Source organism: Trachinotus anak, unplaced genomic scaffold (assembly GCF_046630095.1).
Source record: "Trachinotus anak isolate AG129_WGS33_773 ecotype Australia unplaced genomic scaffold, CSIRO_AGI_Tana_v1 ptg000024l, whole genome shotgun sequence".
Taxonomy (NCBI): Eukaryota; Metazoa; Chordata; class Actinopteri; order Carangiformes; family Carangidae; genus Trachinotus; species Trachinotus anak.
Genome location: NW_027273875.1, coordinates 15,310,051 through 15,335,181, shown reverse-complemented (window position 1 = coordinate 15,335,181; position 25,131 = coordinate 15,310,051). Strand labels below are relative to the sequence as shown.

Here is a 25,131-nt window from a genome sequence, read left to right as displayed (position 1 = left end):
GAGCGCCACAGTAGGGAACTTGCTGAGGGTATGGATGGTACGGTGGAGCTGGTGTGGTAAGGGTTCTGGTCTCGCACCCAGGAAGTGTTGACTTGTGGACTGAAGATGCGGGTCAGTGCGTGGCTTCTCTGTCTGTCCTGGTTCTACACTTGGGCAGAGTATTCACAGAGGTGCAAGTGCCAAGACATCTGTCTAACAACAGAGCCAGGATTGGACAAGAGGTCAAAGACCCGGGTCAAGGAGCATGTTCGTCACAGTGTCGGACACCAGCACACGCCTCACAGGAGCAGGCCGCACCGCAGAAAAGGTGAGCTCTCAACCCACACGACTTCTCAGGCTGGAGACTCATGTTGTTCTACTGTTATGCAATACAGCCCTGTGCATGTCGGTGTAAAGGGAAAACCTGTGACAGACAATAGGTAGACCTTGAATGCATCTCACCATAAGATAAGATGCTGAATTGAGTCACTTGATAATTTGTTATTTTGTTAACCCTGCTTTACTTCCTTATTGTTTGGAGCCCACACACCCCACTGTTGCATGTGTAAAAAAAATTATAATAGTAATTGTAAATTTTTAACTAACTTATCAGCTTTTGAAACACTTGAAATATTTACTTTTCTTCTTCTCTGGATTTATTAAAATCAAAGTAGTAACTCTTCCCTTTGCCAGAAACTGTTTGTACACTGGATGAAAGTGAAAAGAAACAGTAATAATAACTTTATTATTATTTAGTATTATTACACCAAATAGGGAAATATTTTTCTTGTTTTATCCATTAGTTGGGCTACATATAAACAACTACAGACAAATAAATGTACAGTATGTTTTAATGTGTGGGCAGTGAAAATCCAAAGAGGTTAAACTCAAACTTTAAAAAATTGTAACTTGTTAATCTGATGTGCTGTTTAGGAGGGATGGTGCTGTCATTACTGCTCACAGATATTGTATTTAACAGTTTTGCAGCTGGTGTCTTTAAGACTCCAAATAGAGCTAATGTGTCATTTTCTATGGCAGATTTCTGAAACACATCATCAGTCCAGAATCATACGAAGGTGTCATATAATTAGGGAAAATTATTTGTTACATCCTATTTTTGAGCTGTTAAAAAGGCCAGACACTACACTGGGGTTAAACTGTCGCTGATGAAAGTCAGTATTTCAAGTCAAATGAAAAATGTGCTGTATAAAAGATTTAACAGCTGCAGAACTTTTTTAAATGTTGTTTTGATGCTGTAGAGAAACCATCTGCTTCATAATCATGTTATAGCTGAGTAAACAAAAAAAAGCATTAATAGAACTTAACACTGGCATGCTCACGTCTAAATTTTGAGTTGTAATGACAGCAAATTTACAGACACATTTTGCAGTCATTTTCAAATACATATATATATGATAAACACAGAATACACACAATGCATTTTTGTTTAAACTAACTCAAAGCATTCATTCATGTCCACAGGGATTGTTGAGTCCTTTACCAAACACACTTAAACTACACTCTGAATTTACTCCGAAGTCACTTTTTATCAAATTCCTGGCTGACACATTCTTTCTTTTTCTTATTCCACCCCGCCCTCCCTGCCCGCTCCTACACTTCTCCTGACCTTTGGTCCACAGCCTGAAAGAGGTTCCTTTCCTCACCACATCTCAGCCCAGCACCATTCCCATGAGTTGTGTTTAGCTGGGATTCATCCTTCATCCTCTCTAAAGCTTTTGTTGCAGACTGAAAGCTGGCCGATGCCGGGGCCATCAAGCCTGGGTTGTTGGATCAATATAAACATCCATCACCTAGCCCGGGTCTTTCTGAGCCCCACAATGAGCAGTTCACTAAACAATACTTTATTTATGTGAGCCATTGGAAGGAATGAACTCGTGGTAGTTATTTAGCACTTATTTCTCGGCTGCTCTTCCTTTGCTGTGATGGAACTTGGCAGTAACTTTTTACATTTAAGCTAAATTGCATTAATTTTTATACCTTATACCATCACATCAAAGTAAGTACAGTGGAACTTATTCCCAAGGCCGTGCATTACCCATTAAATTGCTTTTGCAGTTGGCAAACAAGAGATCAACAAATGTTGACATTTTACATTAATAGGAAACTATACAATAAGTCACACATCAGAGGAAGTTCCACTTTAAGAAGGCACTAATTAAACATCAGGGAGAGAAAGTAAAAGTTTTTTAGAAGAGTTTGTACCTTGTCCTGCAAGAAATGAATCATTTTGTGCAGTTTTAAGTAGCAGCTCCATTTCCTGTCATCACCACAATTCTTTTTTCTTTTTTTTTGTATGAATACTAACTTTTTTTTGACTATGCTGACTTTTCCACCATGTTCTAATGCTTACTTTAAATGAGTATGTTGTATGGAATTGGGGCACAAATCCACTATTTTTACCTACAGAGTTTAAGTAAATTTATTTGCAATTCAGTGAACTCAGGTGATTGTGACAAACCAACTCAAGGAAAAATGTCTCATGAATCTATAAGATTACTAAACTGTTAGACAGAGGCCCAACCCCAACACAAGCTCACTAACGGTTGAAATACTTTGTGAAGTCAATGCATGAGTGAGAGATGCATAATTTCCTTCTATTGTTTGGAAACAAGAGAGACTCTGAACTTCCTGTTTCATGGCAGTGTTGACAGAGCTGCTGCCACAAATTGTCACATCAAAAAAAAAAAAAAAAAAGCCAAGATGGGAGAGCTGATGTGTTTGCCATGGTCATTAGAAAATATATATTAGTCAATATTTTTTAAATGAACTTTTATAGTCTTTTGGAGTGATAGTTACATGTTCCTTCCCCAGCAGTTGTCTAAATGGCTGTCGTAGACCCTCCTCATTAAGCTTGACTACTGAACTTCAGTTAGTCAGTTGTCCCACAGTGACGTATGACAAAACCCCAGAAAACGTGGAAACTAGTCCAGGGAAGCGGCGAAATTGAACATGTTTGAAATAAATTCAGCTTCTTCTCAACATAAATGTAAAGAAAACAATGGGTAGTTTTAGGCAGCTATTGATGGCAGACAGACAGATGGATGGATCAAAATTTGAATGTAGTGAGACTCATTAAGCTCATGAATACAACTCATCATATCGCGTTTTGCCACTGCGTCTGTCAAGTCTCGAAGAATGACGGAAGCTAGCGGAATTTCAAAATTTTAAATTGTGACACGTTTTCGCAGATTAAAGAGTAAAAACAAAAATACTGTTAGGATTGCCGTGTGACAAAACCATATAGAATACTAGGTTAAAATCAAATGACAGAGTTTTTTTTAATTGTAATAACTACGTGCAGACTGTGGGATGTACTTTTTTCAGGATGAGTCTTATTTTGAAAACTCATCCTACAGGAAGCTAAATGTCACTACGCTAACTTGACGTTAGTGTGTCCGCAGGACAGGGCGAATGAAGCTGGCGACGAGTTACATTATGGGACAGGAGTTTTTCACTTGAAGTTGCCCTTTAATTAAAAAATAAAACTGTTTAAGGTTAAAGTAAATTTTAGACAGAGACGGTTAGATTACCAATACTTCTTTAGCTACGTAGTTAGCCTAATAAAAGTTATTTATCAGCTAACTTGGAGTCTCTCGATGACAGTTGACTTCGCTATTCAGGATGAACAGAGGTGTTTTCATGTTGTTATCCGTGTGTGGAGTTGTTCTTCTGTCACGTAAGTTAGAGTTTCTGAATCATTTCATGTGTTGACTCGTCTAACTTGTAAACAAACTGTGATAGTTACAGTGTTGTCTGAGCTTTGAAAGCCCATTATCTAGGTTATATCAATACTGTAGGTATCATAACTAGCTACACATTCGGCTGCTGCTGCCGAGGGCTCACTGTCTTCAGCGCCACAACATCATCTGCGCTGGTGTTTAACCTGAAAGGTCCTGATGGGATCCATTAGGGGATAATAGTGACCCGTCAGGTAGAACATATTCTACACTCTATACATTATCTAAGAAAAGCAAAAACAGAGGCATTAAAGCTTGATTTGTCAAAACACTGAAGTAATCCTTCCCAACTATGAGGCAGTGCCTGAAGGTCGCAGTGTTGGCTGTAGATAGCGTCAAGTATTTGAACACGAAAGTTACAGTCTACAGTATGTCTCCTGAATGTCCAGCTACAATAATGTAACAATAAATAATTAATTGTGCCTTACTGGGTAAAATCTGATTTTTTCTGCCGATTCTTTTCTAATAGGTTGGTTTATAAAATGTAAGAAAATACTGAAAAATAACAATTTCAGGTTGACGTGTTCAGATTGCTTGTTTTCTGTCCATACCCCAGAGATATTCACATTTGAGAATCTCAGTGAATTTTTTGCATTTAAAAAAATGACTTCGACAGTTAACTGTCAGATCCGTTGCTAATTAATTTTCTGTTGATCACTTACTCAACCACTCCTTTCAAGCAGGAGGCTTGAGCCTGAGGCGTGTGTTTTGTTGCTGCCCCACCTTGCTTTGCCACACATGTTTGAATACTTTCAGTATCAAAATAATTTGAGACACTGACATTTCATTAAGGTCTGGGGGGTGAGATGCATCCTCAGCCTCCCTCCTGAGAAAAAGCTTGTAGGAATGCACTATCAAATATTTGAATAGGGATATACACTGATGTTCCGTCTACATCTTCATTTTACTAAGAATGTGATGAGACAAAGTGACAATGAGGTTAAACAGGCTATTGTTGGCTGTAATTTGAAGGCATTTCCGGCCATAGTGAATGAATGACCAGCTCAAGTAGTACAAGCCTTTTTTGACAGTATCTTCCCATTCAAGGCCGTCAAAAATATTTTTAGGTTTAGGATTATATTTAACATTTCTAATATCATGAACATCTCCCGGGCTCCTGATATTTTGGCAATACTTTTTTTTCCTATTTTCTTTTTTCCACCTCTCATTTTTGGCACCATATTTTATTTTGTAAGGATTTAGCTGTGTCCGGTTCTGAATTACCCAGGCACCAGGCAGCACATAGTTTACAACTTTATATACGGCTTGAATGAGACAAGAAGAGGGGTCTGAGAATTGAACTACTTCTCCCAAATCTTGTTAAACTTAGTGGTCTTTTTCACATAGAGTGATTATAACCATTTCTAAAATTGTCTTCACTTAAGAAAATATTTACTTTGCAAAAGATTTTAAAAAGTCAGGACTGAAATTCCTCTTGAAGAGCGTCTTTTGTTCTGCTGCGGATATGCGGTGATGGGGGAGTTCCAGTCTGCTTTTGTTGTGGTTGATGTTCCTGAGACTCTCTAGCCTCCTCTGCTATCAGGAAGCTGATCACAGTTTCCCCGTTTCCTTTAGTGTGGTCATCCAACTCCATGGGAAGTTCAAACAATGGCATTCCACTGCTGCTGGCTGCAAATAGGCATTGTTTGTTGGTAGCAAGGCTTAAACTTGTTTGTTGTGTTGGTTCTGTAGCCACTTAAATGAACTCCAAGGTGGTGTGTGTGTATATTGTGTGCATTAAAACCTGAATATCAAACATAAATAATTGAGAATATGCAATGCAGAACTTTTGGGATAAATACATCCATGATATTGTTATGATCATTAAATAATCATCCTCTTAGGGGAAAGTGTGAGGATCATATAGAACCAAAGGCAACTTTCTGAATTGCTGTAGCTTTTTCAGCTTTTCTAAATCCCATTAAATACAACCACAGAAAACAGTATGTCACTCGCTCTTTTTCCTCCTCAGGTTCCAGAGCACATGCAGAGGACACACCGCCCCGTATCATCCACCACCCCTCTGACGTGGTGGTGAAAGTGGGGAATCCTGCCACACTCTCCTGCCGGGCGGATGGCAGCCCGAAGCCGACCATCGAGTGGCTGCGCAACAACCAGCCCCTGGAGAAAGCAAACGGAGACGGGCAGTGGCAGCCTGTGGTTTTGTCAGAGGGCAGCCTCTTCTTCTTGAGCGTAGGAGGGGGCAGGCGTGGTCAGTCACATGAGGGCGTCTACACCTGTGTGGCCAGGAACACTGCAGGGAAGGCCACCAGTCGTAATGCATCGCTGCATATCGCAGGTAAGACTGGGGCGTGTGTGGATATAGTGCTGGAGTGTGTTCCACCTCCGACAACAAAGACGAACTACTGCAGACTTCATCTTAGTCTGAAGGCATCTCTGATTAAAACTGCTTTCTCTCACATGATGATCAATGATCAGATTGCTTTGTTGTGAGGTGTGTTACAGTTTACATGATCACAGAACCACCTGATGCCAGAAGTATCATCTGAAACAAGAGACACACATAAATCTTCTGCAGCTGTCTGTAATGTATGGAATCACAGATTCCTAAATAGATTGCCTTTTCTCAGCACTGATCCCAGTGAGTTAGCCACAACACTAATACCCTCAGGTGCTCATCCAAAAAAATTAATTAATATCAATATTGGTCAGTAAATGACAACCAAACAAAATGCATGATTTGTTGTGTATTTGTGTTTAACTCTGATCTATCAGATACTTGTAATGCTCAGCTACTAGAAATGCATGATTTGCATAAAGCAGTGTACTGCTTTCAAATCAAATCATTACTTTAAACTCCAGGTTACAGGATTTCATTTGAAGAGCTAAATGATCAATGTGCTGTATAACTCAATATTTATTTAACTATAATTAAGAGATTTAATGGCAGTGTAAAACTTTTCTTCTAAATATGAAGTTAACCATCTAGATTGAAGAAGGCCCTAAGCCCCAAAGGCCTCTGAAAATCTGTGTCTATAGATTTATTTTCTTTTCCTCTGTAATAACAGTGTATGGTCACTGCATGCTCTACCTTTTCTAGAACCTTTCTTACCATAACGTGTTTATGTTTTTGCAGAGCGGATGACCTGTAGCTATTTCAACACTTACACTTAATGAAAAGTTTATTCCTCCTTTAGAGGAGTGGGCTGAGAGATGACACACACACACACACACACACACACACACACACACACACACACATGCAGAGGGCTGATGAAAATGTGTGTGGTGACAGTGACAGAGGAGGTACAATGTCAATGTTTGCTGGACAGGACGGAGTCAAACTGTGGTGCTAATTGACCTCAGACCCTCATCATTTACTCGTCTGTGTCCAATGAGGCAGTCGACATGCAGCAGCTGCTGCCTGCCTCTGAGTCCTTACAGGACACAGAGCTGGAAGCTGCAGTGAAGAGGCCATGTTGGAAAGTTAAAATGAAGTCTTCCTGCTTTCAGTCGATTATTTCAAAAGAAATCAGTAGATCATTGGATAATAAAAATAATCATCAGTTGCAGCTCTAGTTGAATGTAGTGTTTACTGTCATCTTTGTCATTTAAATGATGTCAGGGCTGCTTTACTGCCTGCCTTTGTGGCTGCTAATGAATAGAGACCATTCAGTCACAGGGATGCTTGGTGAGGGCTGTGACACTTGGAGCTGCTGCAGGCATGTCTACTGATGTATGTATAAAAAATGTGAACGCCGCTGTGCAAGCTGGGACATTTACTCTAGTCTTTTTGGAAAAAGATGTAAAGGTGCACACAACAGTGGACAGATTTTTGATGGAAACATATGTTGGATAAATAGACGCAGAATGATCAATGAATATGTGTTCATGTGACATTTAATGTATTTCATGTCTCCTCAGAACTGTTTTCCCAGACAGCTCAGTGTGTCCGTGGCTCTTGAGTTGACTCTGAGTTGTTGCAGTGTTGCAGGAGGAGTTCAGTGTGCAGCCCACTGATGTGGAGGTGGCGGAGGGGGAGGTGGCTGTCTTAAACTGTGGCCCCCCAGTGGGACACCCTGAACCTAACTTGATCTGGAAGAAGGACGGCCTGCCCATCAACAGCAGTGACCACCGCTACACTGTAAGGCCCTGTCAGACATGCAATGTCATGATTTTTTATCTATTAATAAAACAAAAATAATAAAATATAAAAATGAATTAATGATTTTGAGTAATCAAGTGTCAGGGTGTCAGTCTGTTTATGTCTGACATGTAACATTTTCTCCTACCGTCAGATCAGTCCATAAAATATTTTTTTTCCTCGCTGTGAAGGGCAGATGATGGAAGAAAACGCATCATACAAACACGATAGTAGTCAGAGCAGCACTCCTCTGTATTTTCCAATCATGAATATCCACCAAAATGTTTTACATACAGATTGTGAGGAAATAAAGGTTAAATGAGAGTCTCTTATAAAAAGGCAGCAGGGTTCTCTCATAATTAATGAGCTTGTTAGGAAGCTTTATTAGTGGATTCCCTGTGTGAAGCAGAGGTCAGTGATGGTCACTATCCATCAGTGATGCATAGAAAACACAAAACACCCTTTTCCTTCATATTATTACTTTTTAACCAACTGCACCAAAGTCTTGTCACGTCTGAATAAAGCATTTATGTAACTTACACCTGTGAAGGACAAAAAGACGTCACCTCACTTTGCAGATAAATTAATCCAGCAATGTTACATCTTCCATGTCAGAAAAGAGCTGTAGAGTGTTTTGTTAGAGTTTGGTGACCACATGATGAATTCAAAAGTGGGTAATCCACAACGGCCAGTTGAAAATTAGCAGAAAGCAAACACAGACATTCATGTCACTCTAACGACATGGAGAACCTCAAAACAGGCAGATTGGATTTAGCCTCACTCAGACTGGATTAACATTACAATGAAATCTTTAATGTGCCCCTCAGTTATTAACTGGTCGAGGCAGATGGCTGCCCACCCTGAGCCTGGTCCTGCCCGAGGTTTCTGCCTCTTAAAGGAAGTTTTTCCTTGCTACTGTTGCCAAGTGCTTGCTCTTGGTGGGAATTGTTGGGTTTCTGTAAAAAATACGATAAAGAGAAGGTCCAGACCTCCTCTATTTGGAAAGTGCCTTGAGATAACTTATGTTGTGATTTGGTGCTATATGATAAAATTGACTTGACTTGATTGTTCCAGAATTTTAACCCTGATGAGATGACAGGGTGTAGTCTGTGATAGAACCTGTCTGTCAGAGACATGGACACTCGGCAGGACAAAGCTGAAAGTTTCCACTGGGGAAGGCAAAGATACTGTGTAAGGAGGAGTTCATGCAGAACAGAGCAGCTGAAGATCATTTGCAGCACATCTTATCTTGTGCTCAAAGACACACACATCACATGTGAAGTTGTTGCATTGTAACTGTGAACTGTGTGTCCTGTGTGTTTCCTCCTCCTCTCTCCTGCACTCTGCTGCTGCAGGAGCTGAGTGGAAAGCTTATCATCGCTCCTGCAGAGAGGAACCACTCCGGTGCTTATGTGTGTGTGGCCAGTAACACTGTGGGGGTGAGAGAGAGCAGAGCGGCTCGGCTCTCTGTGCTGGGTGAGACAACATTCCCATATCTAATTAGAACTGCTTTCACAGCACCAGCTTTGCATGTAGCCATATTCCCATATTCTTAAAGAAGTTTTGCAGGTTTTTGTTTTTTTTACTCAGCAAGAAAAGATCACAACCTCTACAAACAAATCTACACTGAGGAGCCATACAGTAAAGCTCATTACTGAGTTCCTCTTCTTTTCCATTGCAGCCAAACCTGTTCTGGTGCTGAAGCCAGAAAACGTGTCAGTGAGAGTGGGGGAGTCTGCCCACTTCTACTGCCAAGCTAAAGGTGATCCTCCACCTTCTGTGGTCTGGAGCAGAGAGCAGGGGCCACTGCCCAACGGCAGGTACTTCAGTATGACAAAACACAGAGAGTCGGAGGCCACTCATCAGTGCTGATTTATGGAACAGGACGTATTTATTTCACAGTGTCGTCTCCTGAATTCTTAGTTTCCCTCAAAGAAACTGGAATTGAAAATTAAGATACAACATCAAATGTTTCTGGTTTGTCTGCACCAATTTAAGCAGCTGTTCTTATTAACTGCTGAAACATCAGGCTGAACGTGCACTTCAAAATGTCCTTAACGATTTCCTGTTTCACATTGCCATACACACATTTAAGATATTTTACTTGTCTCTAAGCCGGCAGGAAGTTTCCTCCGGGTTTATTTCTGTCCTGACATTCTGGGTTGAAAATGAAACCAAATGAAACGGCTGCCAAATCTAAATGTCACTTATTTTCTGACAGATCACTGGGACACTAAATCTGAGACAAACTGCTTTATGTGTACATACAGGTATCTGGTAAACCCAGACCAGACTCTCCAGATCCACTATGTGACAGGCCAGGATGCTGGGAAGTACACCTGCACTGCTGTCAATGATGTGGGTGTGGTCACAGCCAGTGCACAGCTACAGGTTGAAGGTAAGATCAAGACTGAGAAAGCAGAGATTCCCAAACATTTTTTTGCACCACAGATGATTTTGGCCAACTGAGACTGTGAGTGCTAAGCTTAATTATTCTCTACACACCATTAGTACAAACAAACAAGTTAATCTGTTTGTAGGTTCAATTGCCTCCTTGCAAATCAGTTAATTCAAGTTTTGGGTGATTGTGCTGTTTATCCTCCCAACACACAAACGAGCCTGAACATGAGAGGGAGAGAGAGAACATAAACAAACAGAAACTGAGCTGTGAGTTTATTCTGTCTGTGTTTCATTGTGAATGAAAATAAGGAGCCAGACCTCTCAGCAGCACTCAGGCAGTGTCCTCACACAGGGATCAGGTACTGATGACAAAGGCTGAATGGTGGCAATGACAGACTGGGTACTTTACTTGACAGAATTGTTTTTATTTTATTTATTTATTTACATTTGTGTGTGTAGAGAGCTGGGCAGGGGCCCAGCCAGATGTGAAGTGTCACCGTTTATGGGCACAACTTCCAGTAATTTAACTTTAGATCAGTACAATGTGGTTTAGGGCATTGGAAGGAAAAATGAGGAAAGAGACAACATAGACTGTGCTAAGTTCAAGATATTTACAGCAGAAATAAACTATAGTTGCCTATAAAGCTATGTATTAATAATTATTCAGCTATTTTTTTTAGAACCATAATGTTTCCTTGCAGTCCGGTTGCAAATGTTCAGAGGTCCATTAGTGCTTCACGATTCTATCTCTCACAAATAGTGAGAGATAGAATATCAAAAAGAAAATCCAGGAAATCACTTTAAATAAAAGACAAACAGACTTGCATTTTATCGAATGAAATAAGTATTTGATCCCCTGGCAAAACATGGCTTAGTACTTGGTGGCAAAACACAGAGGTCAGATGTTTCTTGTAGTTAATTACCAGGTTTGTGCACATATCAGGAGGAATCATCAAATCATCTCCAAATCCTTAAGGTTTCGAAGCTGTCGCTTCTCAACTCGAAGCTTCAGCTCCCTCCACAGATTTTGTATGGGATTAAGGTCTGGAGACTGGCTAGGCCACTCCATTACCTTAATATGCTTCTTTTTGAGCCACTCCTTTGTTGCCTTGGCCGTATGTTTTTGGTCATTGTCGTGCTGGAAGACCCATCCACGACCCACTTTCAGTGCCCTGGCGGAGGGAAGAAGGTTGTCACTCAGGATTTTAGGGTACATGGCCCTGTCCATCTTTCCATCAATGCGGTGAAGTTGTCCTGTCCCCTTAGCAGAGAAACACCCCCAAAGCATAATGTTTCCACCTCCATGCTTGACAGTGGGGGCGGTGTTCTTGGGGTCATAGTCAGTATTTTTCTTCCTCCAAACACGGCGAGTCGAGTTGATGCCAAAGAGCTCGATTTTGGTTTCATCTGACCACAGCACTTTCTCCCAAGACTTCTCTGAATCATTCAGGTGATCATTGGCAAACTTCAGACGGGCCTGTACATGTGCCTTCCTGAGCAGTGGGGCCTTGCGGGCACTGCAGGATTTTAATCCATTGTGGCGTAGTGTGTTACCAATGGTTTTCTTGGTGACTGTGGTCCCAGCTGCCTTGAGATCATTAGCAAGCTCCTCCCGTGTAGTTCTTGGCTGATTTCTCACCTTCCTCATGATGAGTGATACACCACGAGGTGAGATCTTGTGTGGAGCCCCAGAACGAGGTCGATTGATGGTCATTTTGTGTTTCTTCCATTTTCGAATAATTGCACCAACAGTTGTCTCTTTCTCACCCAGCTTCTTGCCTATGGTCTTGTAGCCCAATCCAGCCTTGTGCAGGTCTACAATCTTGTCCCTGATGTCCTTAGACAGCTCTTTGGTCTTGCCCATGGTGGAGAGGTTGGAGTCTGATTGATTGCATGGACAGGTGTCTTTTATACAGGTGACTGATTGACACAGGTGTCTTTGCTGCAGGTAACAAGTTTTTTTCGGTGTATCTAAGGAGTAGGAGTATTTAACCAGTCTGTGGGAGCCCGAATTGTTAATGGTTGGCAGGAGATCAAATACTTATTTCACTCAATGAAATGCAAATCAATTTATATCTTTTATATAATGTGGTTTTCTGAATTTTCTTTTTGATATTCTGTCTCATTGTAAAAAGGAACCTACTTTTAAAATTATAGACTGTTCGCATCTATGTCAGTGGGCAAACTTAGTAAATTAGTGAGGGATCAAATAATTATTTCCTCCACTGTATAACTACATTAAGTGAATAAAAGTGAAAAAATCCTGCACACCATCTCACTTACTGCTGCTACAGGAATTTGCCATGTCTTAACAACCTTCATCAGGTGTCACAACAGGTACATCGTATACATAGATGCTGGGTACATTATCTAATTAGAGAAGCACAAAAATTGAGACTATACAGACAGGACTTAAAGCTTTTATTGGCAAAAAAGCTATAACGTTCAAAATGATATTTTGGTAATATATAAGGATATATTGGTCTTTTGTTTGTTTCAAACAAAGCTTGTCCCATGCGTCCACTTGTTAAACTAAATGCAAAAAATGAGTCGAAATAAAACTCTTGTCTCTTCAGAGGCTGTCAGCACGATCCAGAGAGACCTTCACAAAGAGCTGTCAGCCCTGCGAGTGGCTCTGGAAAATGTCACCATCGTGTCCCCAGGGTCCAACATATCCCACGTACAATGGAGGGTATGTGAAAGCTGTTTGTTTCAGGGCGTTTGAGAGAAAGTGTGAATATTTCAGGTGTGTGATCCATGTTGTTTTTCTCTCTCTGAGCAGCTCCAGTTCCTCCCAGCTCAGCCACATTACCTTGACGGCTTTGAGGTTCTCTATCGCTCTTTGCTGCCCGCCAGCTCGGACTGGGTTGCAAAGAAGGTGACACTGCCCAGCTTCCAGACTCAGGTGGGGCCTTTAAAGAGAGGCTACAAGTACGAGTTCAAAGTCCGTCCCTATGGGAGCAACTTGTACGGAAGGGAGAGCAACACCCGGTATCTCAGAGTCCCAGAGACAGGTGAGAAATGACTTAATCTGACAGTATCTGTGTCTTCTCCTTTGGTATCAACAACAACATGAGAACACATTACAACCATGTTCGGGAGAGAATCGTAAACTCTAACTTTCTTATACAGCTCCCAGTGCCTCTCCACTGGCTGTGTCCATAACAGTGAGCCATGAGCTTAATAACACCATCCACATGAGCTGGGAGCCTCCACCTCATGAGACCCACAACGGTATCATCCAGGGTTACCAGGTAATAACCCAAGAACAGCACTACTTTACAGGTCCTGACGTTCAGATGGAGTGTCACTTCCTTACAACTGCAAAACATCATCTCCTGTTATATGTCATCAATATGCTGTGACAGACATCTGCAGAACTTTAACCATGAGATAAAAACATTGATGAGCTGTTTCTCCTCTCAGGTGTGGTGTGTGGAGTCTGAGGAGCAGCAGTACCAGAACTGGACGGTGGATAGCAGCCAACACAGCCTCGACATCTCTGCTCTCAAACCAGGGAAACGATATTGGCTCACCATAGCAGCTGTCAACGGGGCTGGAGTAGGAATGCTGAGTGACCCTCATGGATTTGTCATCAGTGAGCAAACAGGCACTTAAAGACAATATATCTGTTAATCTCTACATCAGGATACTGAACGGATAAAATTGGACCTGTGTCCTCGGCATGATATCAACCACACTGAAGAGGAGAGGTTATTGTGACCCCATAACTGATGTCATCTGCTTCCTGTTTGTTTCTCAGACCCACAGGTAGGCGGTCCCCCTGAGTCAGACGGCCAGAGACGAGATCTGTCTCAGGTCTTGGCCCTGCTTCAGGACCCGGTGTTGATCGGCAGCGTTGGCGCCCTCCTGTGGTGTGTTCTGATGGTTGCAGCTGTCTGCCTCTTCAGACGCCACAGCAGGACAGGCCACCTGATGCCAGGACATGGCAAGAAGAAAGGTGTGTATTATATTATGTCAAAAAAATATTCATTATAAAAACATTAAACTTAAAACCCACTACACCTGAAGGACAACAAGTGATTAAGTCATGTTAGAAGAACAAAAGAGCTGTTCTATATATTTAGCTGTTGTTTTTTTCCCCATAGGTTTGCGAAGACTGGCCAATGAAGATCTCATTATTAAGCACAGGTAAAATAGACAAAACTAGCAGAGCTTGGTGATTATAAATGTAAATAATGTAAATGTAAATGAGACTGAAGTCATAGGAATAAATCTAAACTGCTAAAGCCAAATCTGGTTTTATGATAGTTGTTATTTAGTAAGTAAAATCTGATAGCTCCAGTTTAAAATCAAGTTGTTTTGGTCTCATATCAACCTTAGATTCAATTGATTTAGAAATCATTGTCTTTGTAGTTTCAGATTGAATTAGGGTTGGGCAATATGATGGCATACACCATCAGTAACAATCGTGTCCACTGGTAGAGATTTGACATCACTGTTTCTACTGCAGTACCTTTCCCTTTGTGCTGCAGTCAATAAAAGACGGAACATGCTCCAGGTCCAGACCCAGACACTGTCCCATCTGCACCCAGGCCTATAACTCATAAATTATTGAGAATTATTACTTTCTATTTCAACCGGCACAGCCTTTCTCACCTTCACAGTACTGGTCACATGATGCTTCTCAGCCAATCATTGCAACTCAAATAGAGAAGAAAGAGGAAAGGAGGTGTTGAATTAAAATGTGTTGAGATTGTTTAATGTAAAAAAGGTTGAGACTGTTAAGATATGAAATGGAGTTGACAAAAAAGAGAAGAAAAAAGAGACAACCTACACTTTTTTATTTCATTTTTCTAAAATTAAGCTTTTATGTTAAGGTGTTAACATCCAGTTCACTACTTGTTGCTAAAAGGAGTGTGACTTGTGATGTGGTTATTTTCAAACTTTTCTTAACTGAATTTGCAGAACAGTTAATTATATTATATTATACAGTATATGGTTACCTTTAGATAGACTGACATACATCATGTCCTCCACCCATAGACTAAATGACACAGGGATAATAAAGTGTTTTCACTTTAGACAGTATTAAAGCCTTGTAAAACTTCTTCAGTACTTCAATTTTGTTAACGCGCTTTACCTCCTTGTGGCCTGACATGTGTCATCTCCTCTATAGGATGGCAGCTCCAGACTCCCCATGGATCTCTGGAGGCTGGAGACCTGCTTTCAGCCAGAAGTATCAGGACTTATGGGCCCAAGGTCAGAAACATCCCGGGATCAGGAGCACCAGTGAGTATTGGTGGCACATTGGCACAGATGAACAATGTAAACGTGACGAATTGATGGTCTAACGCCTCACATACATGGCAAACTTAATATAAATGCTAATCTATCCAGCTGTTGGTTACACATTGGTTTTATCAGCTAATCTGTCTGGTGCAGATGAACTCTGGTGCGTTTGGCTGTTTCATTCAGTTTGTTTAGGATGGTGTGAAAGCTGTCAATCAAACTCTGGTGGAGTTGGACCAAAAAACTGGTCCGAGTATGAAGGACAAAAAACATTTGGTATCCTTGGTGACATGTTTTACCAGGTCCTCAATAAAAAGATAGTGAACAGTAACAGTCTCCATGACACACAGAAATGCGCTGCATGAGTTTCTGGCAATCTCCAGAATTTGTTTTCCCCAGGTGGGTCCATTGTGGAGCTGTTAAAGCAGGATGATGTCACCAAAACTGTCCAATCAACAGCAACAGTGACCTGTTTAAGTTTACAGCTGTTGGTCTTGGATGGTTTTTAATGAGTCACAAAGAGAATCAGGAGGAAAAGGCCACAGTGGATAACTTTTTTCTTTGTACTGGAATAAATGAACTGAACACTTGTGAAAAACAACACAGTCTGCCTATGTCATCACTTCTGACACTCACCTGTGACTTACTACTTGTGAATAAGGACAGTAAATCTCATTAGCTTGAATGTGCACCTGGACTGTAGAGCGTCTGTACTTACTCCTCTGTGTTTCATTAGGCCTCCCAGTCTCATCCAAGAAAGACCCCAGCTGCCTGGACTCAGCTGTCCCCATTGTGACCGACAGCTGCGGTGTTTATGGCACCTTTTATGTGGACCTGATGGGCAATGGCCTCAAGACCTTTAACAGTCCTGGGCGTCGCCCTAAAATGCCACATGGTCCGCCACATCAGCAAGGAGCTGAGACCATCCAGATATTCACTCAGCCTGTCGCAAAGAGCTCGCCCCTAGGGAGCCGTGAGGTGCTGCCATGGAAACAGGCCATACGCCCCCAGCCCAAGATGGGTGTGCTGAGGGAATCATGGGAAAAAAACCACAGCAAACAAGGTAAATAGTGGAGGATAGTTGAGATTGTGATTACTTTGTTCATATCTGCCACCATGTTACTGTACCTCAACTTCTGATGCATTTAGTATAATCATGTGAACGCGGACAGCTTTGGTTGTAAAGTATCAAAATAGATTATTGGGAAATACACTGAACCTCCCACCCCTCATTCCTTCCCTCCCAGAGTTGCATGCAGTGAACAGTGTCCCCTTAGTGGTGACCAGAAACCAGGCTTGTCCGTCCAATGTCTACAAACAGAGACTCAGTCACATACCATCAGGCCGACATGGTATGACCAAATCTCTTCATTTATATTACTGACACAAGCTCCTGTCTCACCAGTGGTGTTTATAGTTGAGCTGGAACATGTTTGAAATAATAATGCAATAGCTTGTTAACCATAATTAGTAACTATTATTTATTCTATTACAACTTGTCCGTCCAGGTGGACATCCAGACTGTGGTAATGTTGCTGGATGTCCTCGCTTGCTGCATTACTCTGCATCATTACACCTCGTGGACATGCTGCCCCCACCTCCACCGATGCCCATAGACAACACCACGGACAGACGCAGCCTGACCTCAGACGAAGGGTAAGACAAACACACAGCTCAGACTGCAGAGTGGAGAGTGGAGAAGAGACATTGCAGCTGCACCACTCATTTCTGTGCAGCATCATGCAGGTCAGATGAAGAGGCAGTGTAATGGAAGACTGCAGCAAACAGCAGCAGGACAAATCAGATTTATCAGTGCTGAGTTGATGAGGCTCTTGCCTATTCACTTTTATGAAGAGTTGGACCTGGAGATGAGGACCTCCAATAAACCTGCAAGGTGCATTACGTCCCCTACAATCCTTTCATATATAGAATACCAGTTCACTCCAGTGCAGCTGAGTGTAGTGAGATGAAGATGATTGAAGCAGAGCTTTCCATAAGCACTGACTATCCAGCTGGCTTCTTTATTATATTGATTTTTCATTTTTATAAAACAGTTTAGATTAAGCTGTGATTCGCTATGTGTGCATATTTTACAACCACAAGTCTCCACTTCAAAACAAATGATGATGCAGAAATGTGTCTGTCTGTCTCTATTAGTCCCACATCACATGCTCTGTATGACTCTGTCTGTGTGTCTGTGACTGTGTGCGTGTGTGTCTGTGTGCGTGTCTGTGTGCATGTGTGTGTGTCTGTGTGCGTGCGTGCGTGTGTGTGTGTGCGTATGCGTGCGTGTGTGTCTGTGTGCGTGTGTGTGTGTGCATGTCTGTGTGTGTGTGTGTCTGTGTGCGTTTGCGTGTCTGTATGCGTGTGTCTTTCTGTGTGCGTGTCTGTATGCATCTGTGTGTGTGTCTGTGTGTGTTTGCGTGTGTGTGTCTGTATGCATGTGTGTGTGTGTCTGTATGCGTGTGTGTGTGTCTGTGTGCATGTGTGTCTGTGTGCGTGTGCCTGTGTGCGTGTGTGTGTGCGTGTGTCTGTGTGTGTGTCTGTGTGTGTGTGTGTGTGTGTGTGTGTGTCTGTGCGTGTCTGTGTGTGTGTGTGTGTGTCTGTGTGTGTCTGTGTGTGTCTGTGTGTGTGTGCGTGCACTCAGCTGAGACGCTGTGTCCTGTCAGTAGTTAGCAGTGAGTTGTGTTCAGTGTTTGACAAAATAATTGATGACAGAACACATTAAGACCTGCACTGATTGCGCAGACAGGCGACGTCCTCATTAGCGACTTCATGATTGAACAGTCAGCTTTAAAAGGTCCAATGACAGCGATGCATCTTCCATATACACCACACAGACGTTGACAGGCTTCATGAATGAATTATCTTTATTTACACTGAGCTTTTTACAGCACAGCCACTGCAAACAGACGGTGTTGTCAAAATAACAGGCCTGTGTCATATGAGGAAAATGTAGCTGTGCCTCAGCATCACACTAAAGAGTTCTCCAATGAGTTTGGATTTTTTGCCATTGACCAGTTATGCAAATTAATGGCAGAATCAGATGCAACAAATCATTTTATAAATAAAATAGAATATGATGTAATGGAACTTGCTGCAGTAATATTCACCACGGTTTATGTTTTTGATATCACATCATTGAGTCATTTTCTCCTGCTCTGTGTGTAAGTGAACATTCATTTTTAAATCAGACCTGCTCACTGCCCATAGGTGTGGAGTGCATCAACAGAGAAGTACAGTGAGAGGAAAGATGGAAGCTAGAGTAGTAGTGTAGTTGATCAAGTATAGTAATAATTAAGTTTGAAATAGTTAATTTTTGTGAAGAATATTTCAATTTAAAACTGATGCCATATTGAATCAAATGTGTAACCTTATCAGTTATTTTACTAATGCAGGGTGTGATTTAGTTTTAGATCCTTGATAATTTACCTGAATTACACAAACGTACTTTGATTTATCGAGTGGGCAGAGAATCCAGACAGGGACACATGAATGAATGTTCTGCTCAGTCAGGAATAGGTGAGGTTTTAAATATTAATAGCTATTTACAGATTGTGTCAGCTAAAACACTCAAGACAAAGTATATATAAACAGTACAGTGTAAATAATTAATAGTAGCCCCACTGGCTGCCTACTTCATATCCTTGTAGAAAGCCCTGATAGAAGCAGAAGGAGAACATTCCCCAGTACCCCAGTGCCAATGACTTATCAAACAAGGCTTCCTGCGTTACACCCTCTCATATAATCACGGCAGTGCATCATCGGGCAGAGATGACCTAAACTTCCTTCCTTTGAGTATGTTTTTGTCCTGCTGAAAGGCCCAAGAAATGGCTACACCTGAATGGAAACACTCAGAAACACAGGACACAGAGAAACCACAAAGCAAAGTGTATCAGGAAGTCCATGTGCGCAAAGAAAGAAAAGTGTTGGTTTACTATATTGTTGTCAGTCATTGTCAGCTGCGACAGTGTGTTACTGGTATTGTTTTTACTTTGTGAGTCTGTGTGTGTCATCATGGCAAAATGTGGTCATCAAAACAACTACTGTGGCAGCAATTTCAGCATTGCTAACCAAAGGGTATCAGGTTATTAAGGTAGAACATGTCACAGTAACTTTCCACCACAAGTTAGATGAGAAGATACATTTTCACGTATATATGTGCATCATAAGGTATGGAGCTAGAGCCATCAGGAAATTAGCTTTGCATAAAGACTGGAAGCAGGGGGAAACAGTGACCCTGGCTCTGTCCTAAGCTAATAAAAACTGCTGGTTACCTGGCAACCTCTGCAACAACAAAACACCAGGACGTCACTATGTCCAGCTGCTGTTTGCCAAGAAATGTTGTTGTTGTCCAGCACGTAACTCACAGCACACTTATGTTTGCATTTGTGTTTGTGTATGGATTAAACATGATATAGTCATAGTCAGTAAACATACAGTACCAAAATACTGTCAGAGAGACAGGAGCACTTTGCTGTGCAGAACAGACTTTAGTCCGTAAACTGAATTCAGCACGTTTCAGCACTAGGTGACTTCTTCAGAGCTTAAAAAGCAAAATGAGCACACTGCTTCTTGATGATCGTCATAATTTAAGAACACATAAAAAAGATAAAATTTTATTAAAAAAAAACACATTCCTACATGTAGCTCTTGTATTTTCCTCAGCTCCAGTCGGTCCACAAAGCTCACAGTGGACATGGGCTCTCTCCAGTCGGTGTCTGCTGCGTCAGGACACCATCTGCAACCAGGACTCACCAACAACAACAACAGCTGCCACTCCTACAGCCACCTGTCTACTGCATCATACTCCATGTCACTGGATGAGGAGCATGATGGCACTCTGACATCACAGGAAGCCACACAGTACCTGGAGCTCAGCCCTAAACCAGAGAGATGCAGGTACATTATGGTGCAGACAGGTGTTGAATGCAGCTGGTTTTTACTCTGTTTTCTGGCCAAGAGCGTTGCACAACTGTGCAGAAAAGATCTTGTGTTTTAGAAGAAACGGTCAATGTTAACAGCTGTAATGCTGTGTTGATGTTAACATTAATTCAACCGTTTGTTCTTTCTCTGTCAGTTTAGTTCAGAGTTTAGTTAATTAGCTGACCATGCCCTCACTCTGTGTCTGCAGTGCCCTGCCTGAGCAGCGCCCCTCCCTGTCCCTCCCCTTCTCCCCCAACCTGGGCTACCTCTGTGGGCCAGTTCGCTCCACACATCTGGAGGATGACCCCGTCACTGAGGAGCCAGAAGCTCTGCCAATCGGCTTGCGACGCGCCCGCCTGCAGAGCACACCTTCCTCCTGCTACAGCGACTGGGACAGCTCGCTGTGGAACACCTGGAGCTCAGTCACAGACGGCAACATGGCCAGCGCCCGCACCAGCCTCATTAGCTCTGTGGACAGCTGTTACACCAACGACAGTGCCAACTTTGCCCGCTTGCTGACTATGGCAGCAGAGAGTATGAGTGGAGCCTCTTTGTCAGGTGAGCAGAGGAGGAATCCCTTTTGGTCACTGACTGATGCCCATCGCAAATCAGAAAAATCATATGTGATGATCATTTTCACATCTTAGTAAGTAAGTAGAGGACCTCAGTCTTGTCCTTAGCACATCCTGACAGTCTGGATAAATACTGAAACGACTCCTGCAACATAATCCCACTTCTCTGTTCTTCATGTGTACTCTCAATATCTATGTAGTGGTTAAACGGCTAATCGTGCGAGCTGTAAACAGGAGCGGGTCACGCTGTGATTTGGAAAGTGTGTTTGAGTGAGAAGAGCAGAAAGTGTTTGATGTGATATATAACACAAACATACTATAGTGTTCTTTCTTATATTGTTTTTACATATAGCCAAAAATCACAGATCAGAGTTAGCATCAGAAGGATTGATAGTCAACATATGACACATTTTGTTCTGTGAAAAATCATGAAAAAAGAGCAGAAACCTTCACCAGCCCATTATTTCTGAGTGAAGATGTGAACCTTTCACGATGGTTCATAAATGTACAGTTTCTTTCAGTACTTTTGTAAAACACCTGTCCAAACAAACATCAGTACACCATCCTGCAGCCCATATTTATGTCTGCAGGATGGTGAAGTGACTAAAGCTAAAGTACAGTGATCATAGGCAGGGTAATGAAGGAGCAAGTAGTAACACTGTCACTGATGTTTGTAATAGTTAGAGAATGGACCTCTGTGGTACAGAGGAATAAGATACATCAGGCCTGTGATACACACACACACACACACACACACACACACACACACACACGCACAACTGTTCATTTATTCGTTGTTGGTTTTGTCTAAGAAAACTATAGAACAGTATCAAACTTCTCCTTTAAAGCAGTGGCTCACAACATTTGTGCCCTGTGAAACCTTAAAACAAAGCCCTTTGCTACCATTTACATTTCTCCACCAATTATTATTTTGTTTTTTATATTTTTTTAACAATACTTTTTTATAGGTAAGATTATTTATGAAATCACAGAGAGAAAAGTGAAAAAAACAAACATATTTTGGTGTATCGAGGCATGTTTTCTTTCTGCTTCCATCAGGACTTTTCACAAAGATGTGCAGTAGCCAGATAGGGAGGTCCGGAGGGATGTAAATAGCCATTAATATTTAAAACCACAGCTATTCATGCACCTCCTTGTAGAGGATCTAACCCACAACCTGGGAACCGCTGTGTTAAGGTTTTGAAAAAAAGCTTGATTAATGACAACTGACAGAGTGAGGCTCCTCACAGAGAGGATGCTGTCCTCTTGCGTGTATTGCATTCCTCCACTAGATGGCGCCCTCGGTCTAAGAGCTGATCTCAGCTGGTAACACACGGACTGATGGGAAAGAGGAAACAGAACCATGAAACACACAACACAAGTTAGGTGTGTGTGTGTTCTTGTCATGTTCACATGTTCATGATTCTGAAGAAAAAAGAGGTTAGTACCAGTCTGGAGGTTACGTACTCCTCTCTAACACGTGTGTGTGTGTGTGTGTGTGTGTGTGTGTGTGTGTGTGTGTGTGTGTGTGTGTGTGTGTGTGTGTGTGTGTTCACCTAAGAGTGTGTGCACATACATGTCTGAGTAGGTTTTGTTCATCTGTGGTCGTGCATGTATCTGTTGCTTCAGGAGACAGAGACATTTAGTCAATCTGAGGAGTAGGCTTATAGTTACTTACTGGCTGTCAGTAAATTGAACTGATGAGTCATCCTTCCCCTTTATCACGTCATCAGTCAGTCTGCTCTCCCCAGCAGGCACCATTCAGCTATTCCATTTGCCAAACTCTCACTTTTGGCTGTTGTCTACCTCAGCTATTTTTCACCCATACAGCAATACACCGTGCAACCCCCCCCCTGAGTGTTTTCTCTGCTGCTCATCATTCAGTCCCACGGTGACTGATATTAAAGTTTGATCAGTCCAAAACCTGGGATCAATGGCAACCTGCTGATCAGGACCTGTGACCAGCTTCCATCTTTAAAATTCGGAGAATCGTGTGCAACATTTGTTCATGTTACTGCAAGAGGGGCCTTTACATGAGTGGACAAAATGAAAAATTGATTATTTTTATCCAGATTGGTACAAAATACTGTCCCTTGGTATGTTTTTTGACACGTCGTGTTGTCAGCAGTTAAGATATTCAGCTTCACATTTACCAAAACAAAAGGTGTTTAAGCAGAGACCAGGTTTGAAGGGTTAGAGTTAGGCTTGTTTCAGTGAGTTCCACACTTTAACATTCTCACATGAATTGGCAGAGGGGCGGCTGTGGCTCTGGAGGTAGAGCATGTCGTCCACTCATCAGAAGGTCTGCAGTTTGATCCCTGACTCCTCCACATGTCCATGGGTGGAAGGGTCCTTGTAAAAGATGCTGAACCCCAGTTTGCCTCTGATGGCTGTTCCATCAGTGAGTGAAAGAGTGAATGTGGCACATTTTGTAAAGAGCTTTGAGTGGCCTCTAAGACTCAAACAACGCTATACAGGTGCAGTCCATTTGCCTTCAGCTTAGAATGAACTATTATTAATCCTGGACAGCTACGTCTTCTGAAGTCTTTGAAATGTGCCGGTAACTTCAGAATCCAGAGTGGCTGATGTAAGATGGCTCTTTTTGTTTCGGTGCCTCAAATATATGAGAACAGTTTTATTTTCAGTGACAGACTGCTGCTTCAAAGAAGCTACTAAATTAGCTTTTCCTCAGAGAATCAGTGTGAACGGTGCCCCTCAGAGGTCTTGAAATGTTTACTTACTCTGTTACCTCCTCCAAAAGGAAAAAAAGTGTTTCTGTTTTAATATAATTCCCCTGCTCGAGACTGAAATGCATGTCTCCTGTGTTCAGACTTCTCTCCACCGGCCTCCCCCCTCAGCGCCTTGTATCCATCATTTCGTGCAGAAGGCGATGCGTTCGGGGAGCTGGAGCCTGTTCCTGCGTGGGACTGGAGCATGGCCTGGGTGGAGGAAATGGAGGCTCAGTACAGAGCCCACTATCCTGGCAGAAACACCAAACCCTTTAACGGTTAAGGAGCTCTGTGAGGACAGCGACAGAAACAACCCTCAGAAGCACCTCACAGCGGTGCGAGACAAGAACAGGGCCAGACATGATGCTGCAACATCTATGCATCATGAAAGTGCTTGTAACTATTTTGAGGTCTGAGTAGTTCAGACGTGAAGTGACCTCCCAGACGTGAGCAGATAAATACCTGGATTTGAAATATAATTGGAGCTCACTCTTCAATGTGTGGACACCTCTGCTACATCTTTGCACGTCTGCTGTCTGAAAAACTCTCCCCACTTTACCTCAGGGCAGTCCATCTACTATTTTGCATCCTTCAAATAACTTCCACTGAGTTCCTACAGTTTATTTCCCCCCCTCTCATTAGAGAAGTGGATAATGAGATAGTTCCCTCAGGATGCTCTCACCCAGTGTGATTTGAAAAGGCCAGACAGACACAAAGACAGGAAGCAGTGAGACAGTGAGAACGCAGTCATTAGGCGGAGGAAACAGTGCAGGAGTTTTCCTCTTAGCACGTGTTTGCTTCTTCTTCTCATATATTTGTTGCAGGATTTTATTAGTCCTACCAAACACACTGTAGCATAGTGATTTTGTACAGACTGATTTACTGCTCACATGTAAATATGCAGCATATTCAACAGATGTTATTTAAAGAGTTTTAAACACAGTCCAGATCAGACTCCATCTTCCTCTTTCCTTTGGTGATTGAATTTACATCCTGGGAATTCTTTTATATTATAAGATTATTTTTGCCTGTCCACTTTTTAATGTTACACAATGTTTGCAGCAAAACATGCAGTAGTTCACGATAGCAGAGGTAGAAAACATTATTTTTTAAGTCATTTTATTCACATTTATTTGAACTAACTTAGCGCTTTACCTTCACTTGAATTTAGTGAGAATAAAATGTATAAAAGTGCTGTATGCGTAGCTTAGTCTTTGGATGCTTGCTGATTTTATGTAAATATAAATTCACTAATGGTAGAAGAATCAAAGTTTTACATTTTGTAAGAATTTGCATTTTTTTGATGTGTTTTATAGTTTTGAATAAAATCTTTGTATTGGTTGAAGTAAATTTCACATGTGGAACGTGACCTCGCTGAGCTGTGAAATAAACACCTTGTGGCATTTCTA

At 41.8% G+C, this 25,131-nt stretch overlaps 1 protein-coding gene across 2 annotated transcripts; it reads left to right on the top strand.

The window, feature by feature from the left end:
- On the top strand, window positions 1-25,131 carry robo4 (roundabout, axon guidance receptor, homolog 4 (Drosophila)). Of its 2 annotated transcripts, none has more exons than XM_071461104.1 (19): window positions 1-307; window positions 5,710-6,036; window positions 7,685-7,842; window positions 9,198-9,318; window positions 9,524-9,662; window positions 10,113-10,240; window positions 12,819-12,934; window positions 13,025-13,256; window positions 13,375-13,496; window positions 13,669-13,840; window positions 14,006-14,203; window positions 14,352-14,394; window positions 15,383-15,495; window positions 16,232-16,558; window positions 16,743-16,847; window positions 17,004-17,151; window positions 20,164-20,397; window positions 20,630-20,979; window positions 23,824-25,131. In XM_071461104.1, exons 1-19 carry the CDS (start codon window positions 106-108, stop codon window positions 24,003-24,005), a joined length of 3,417 nt encoding a protein of 1,138 aa, XP_071317205.1. In that variant the 5' UTR covers window positions 1-105; the 3' UTR covers window positions 24,006-25,131. The 2 variants fall into 2 exon arrangements, with proteins under 2 accessions (XP_071317205.1, XP_071317206.1); XM_071461105.1 differs by lacking the exon at window positions 1-307 and adding an exon at window positions 3,393-3,676.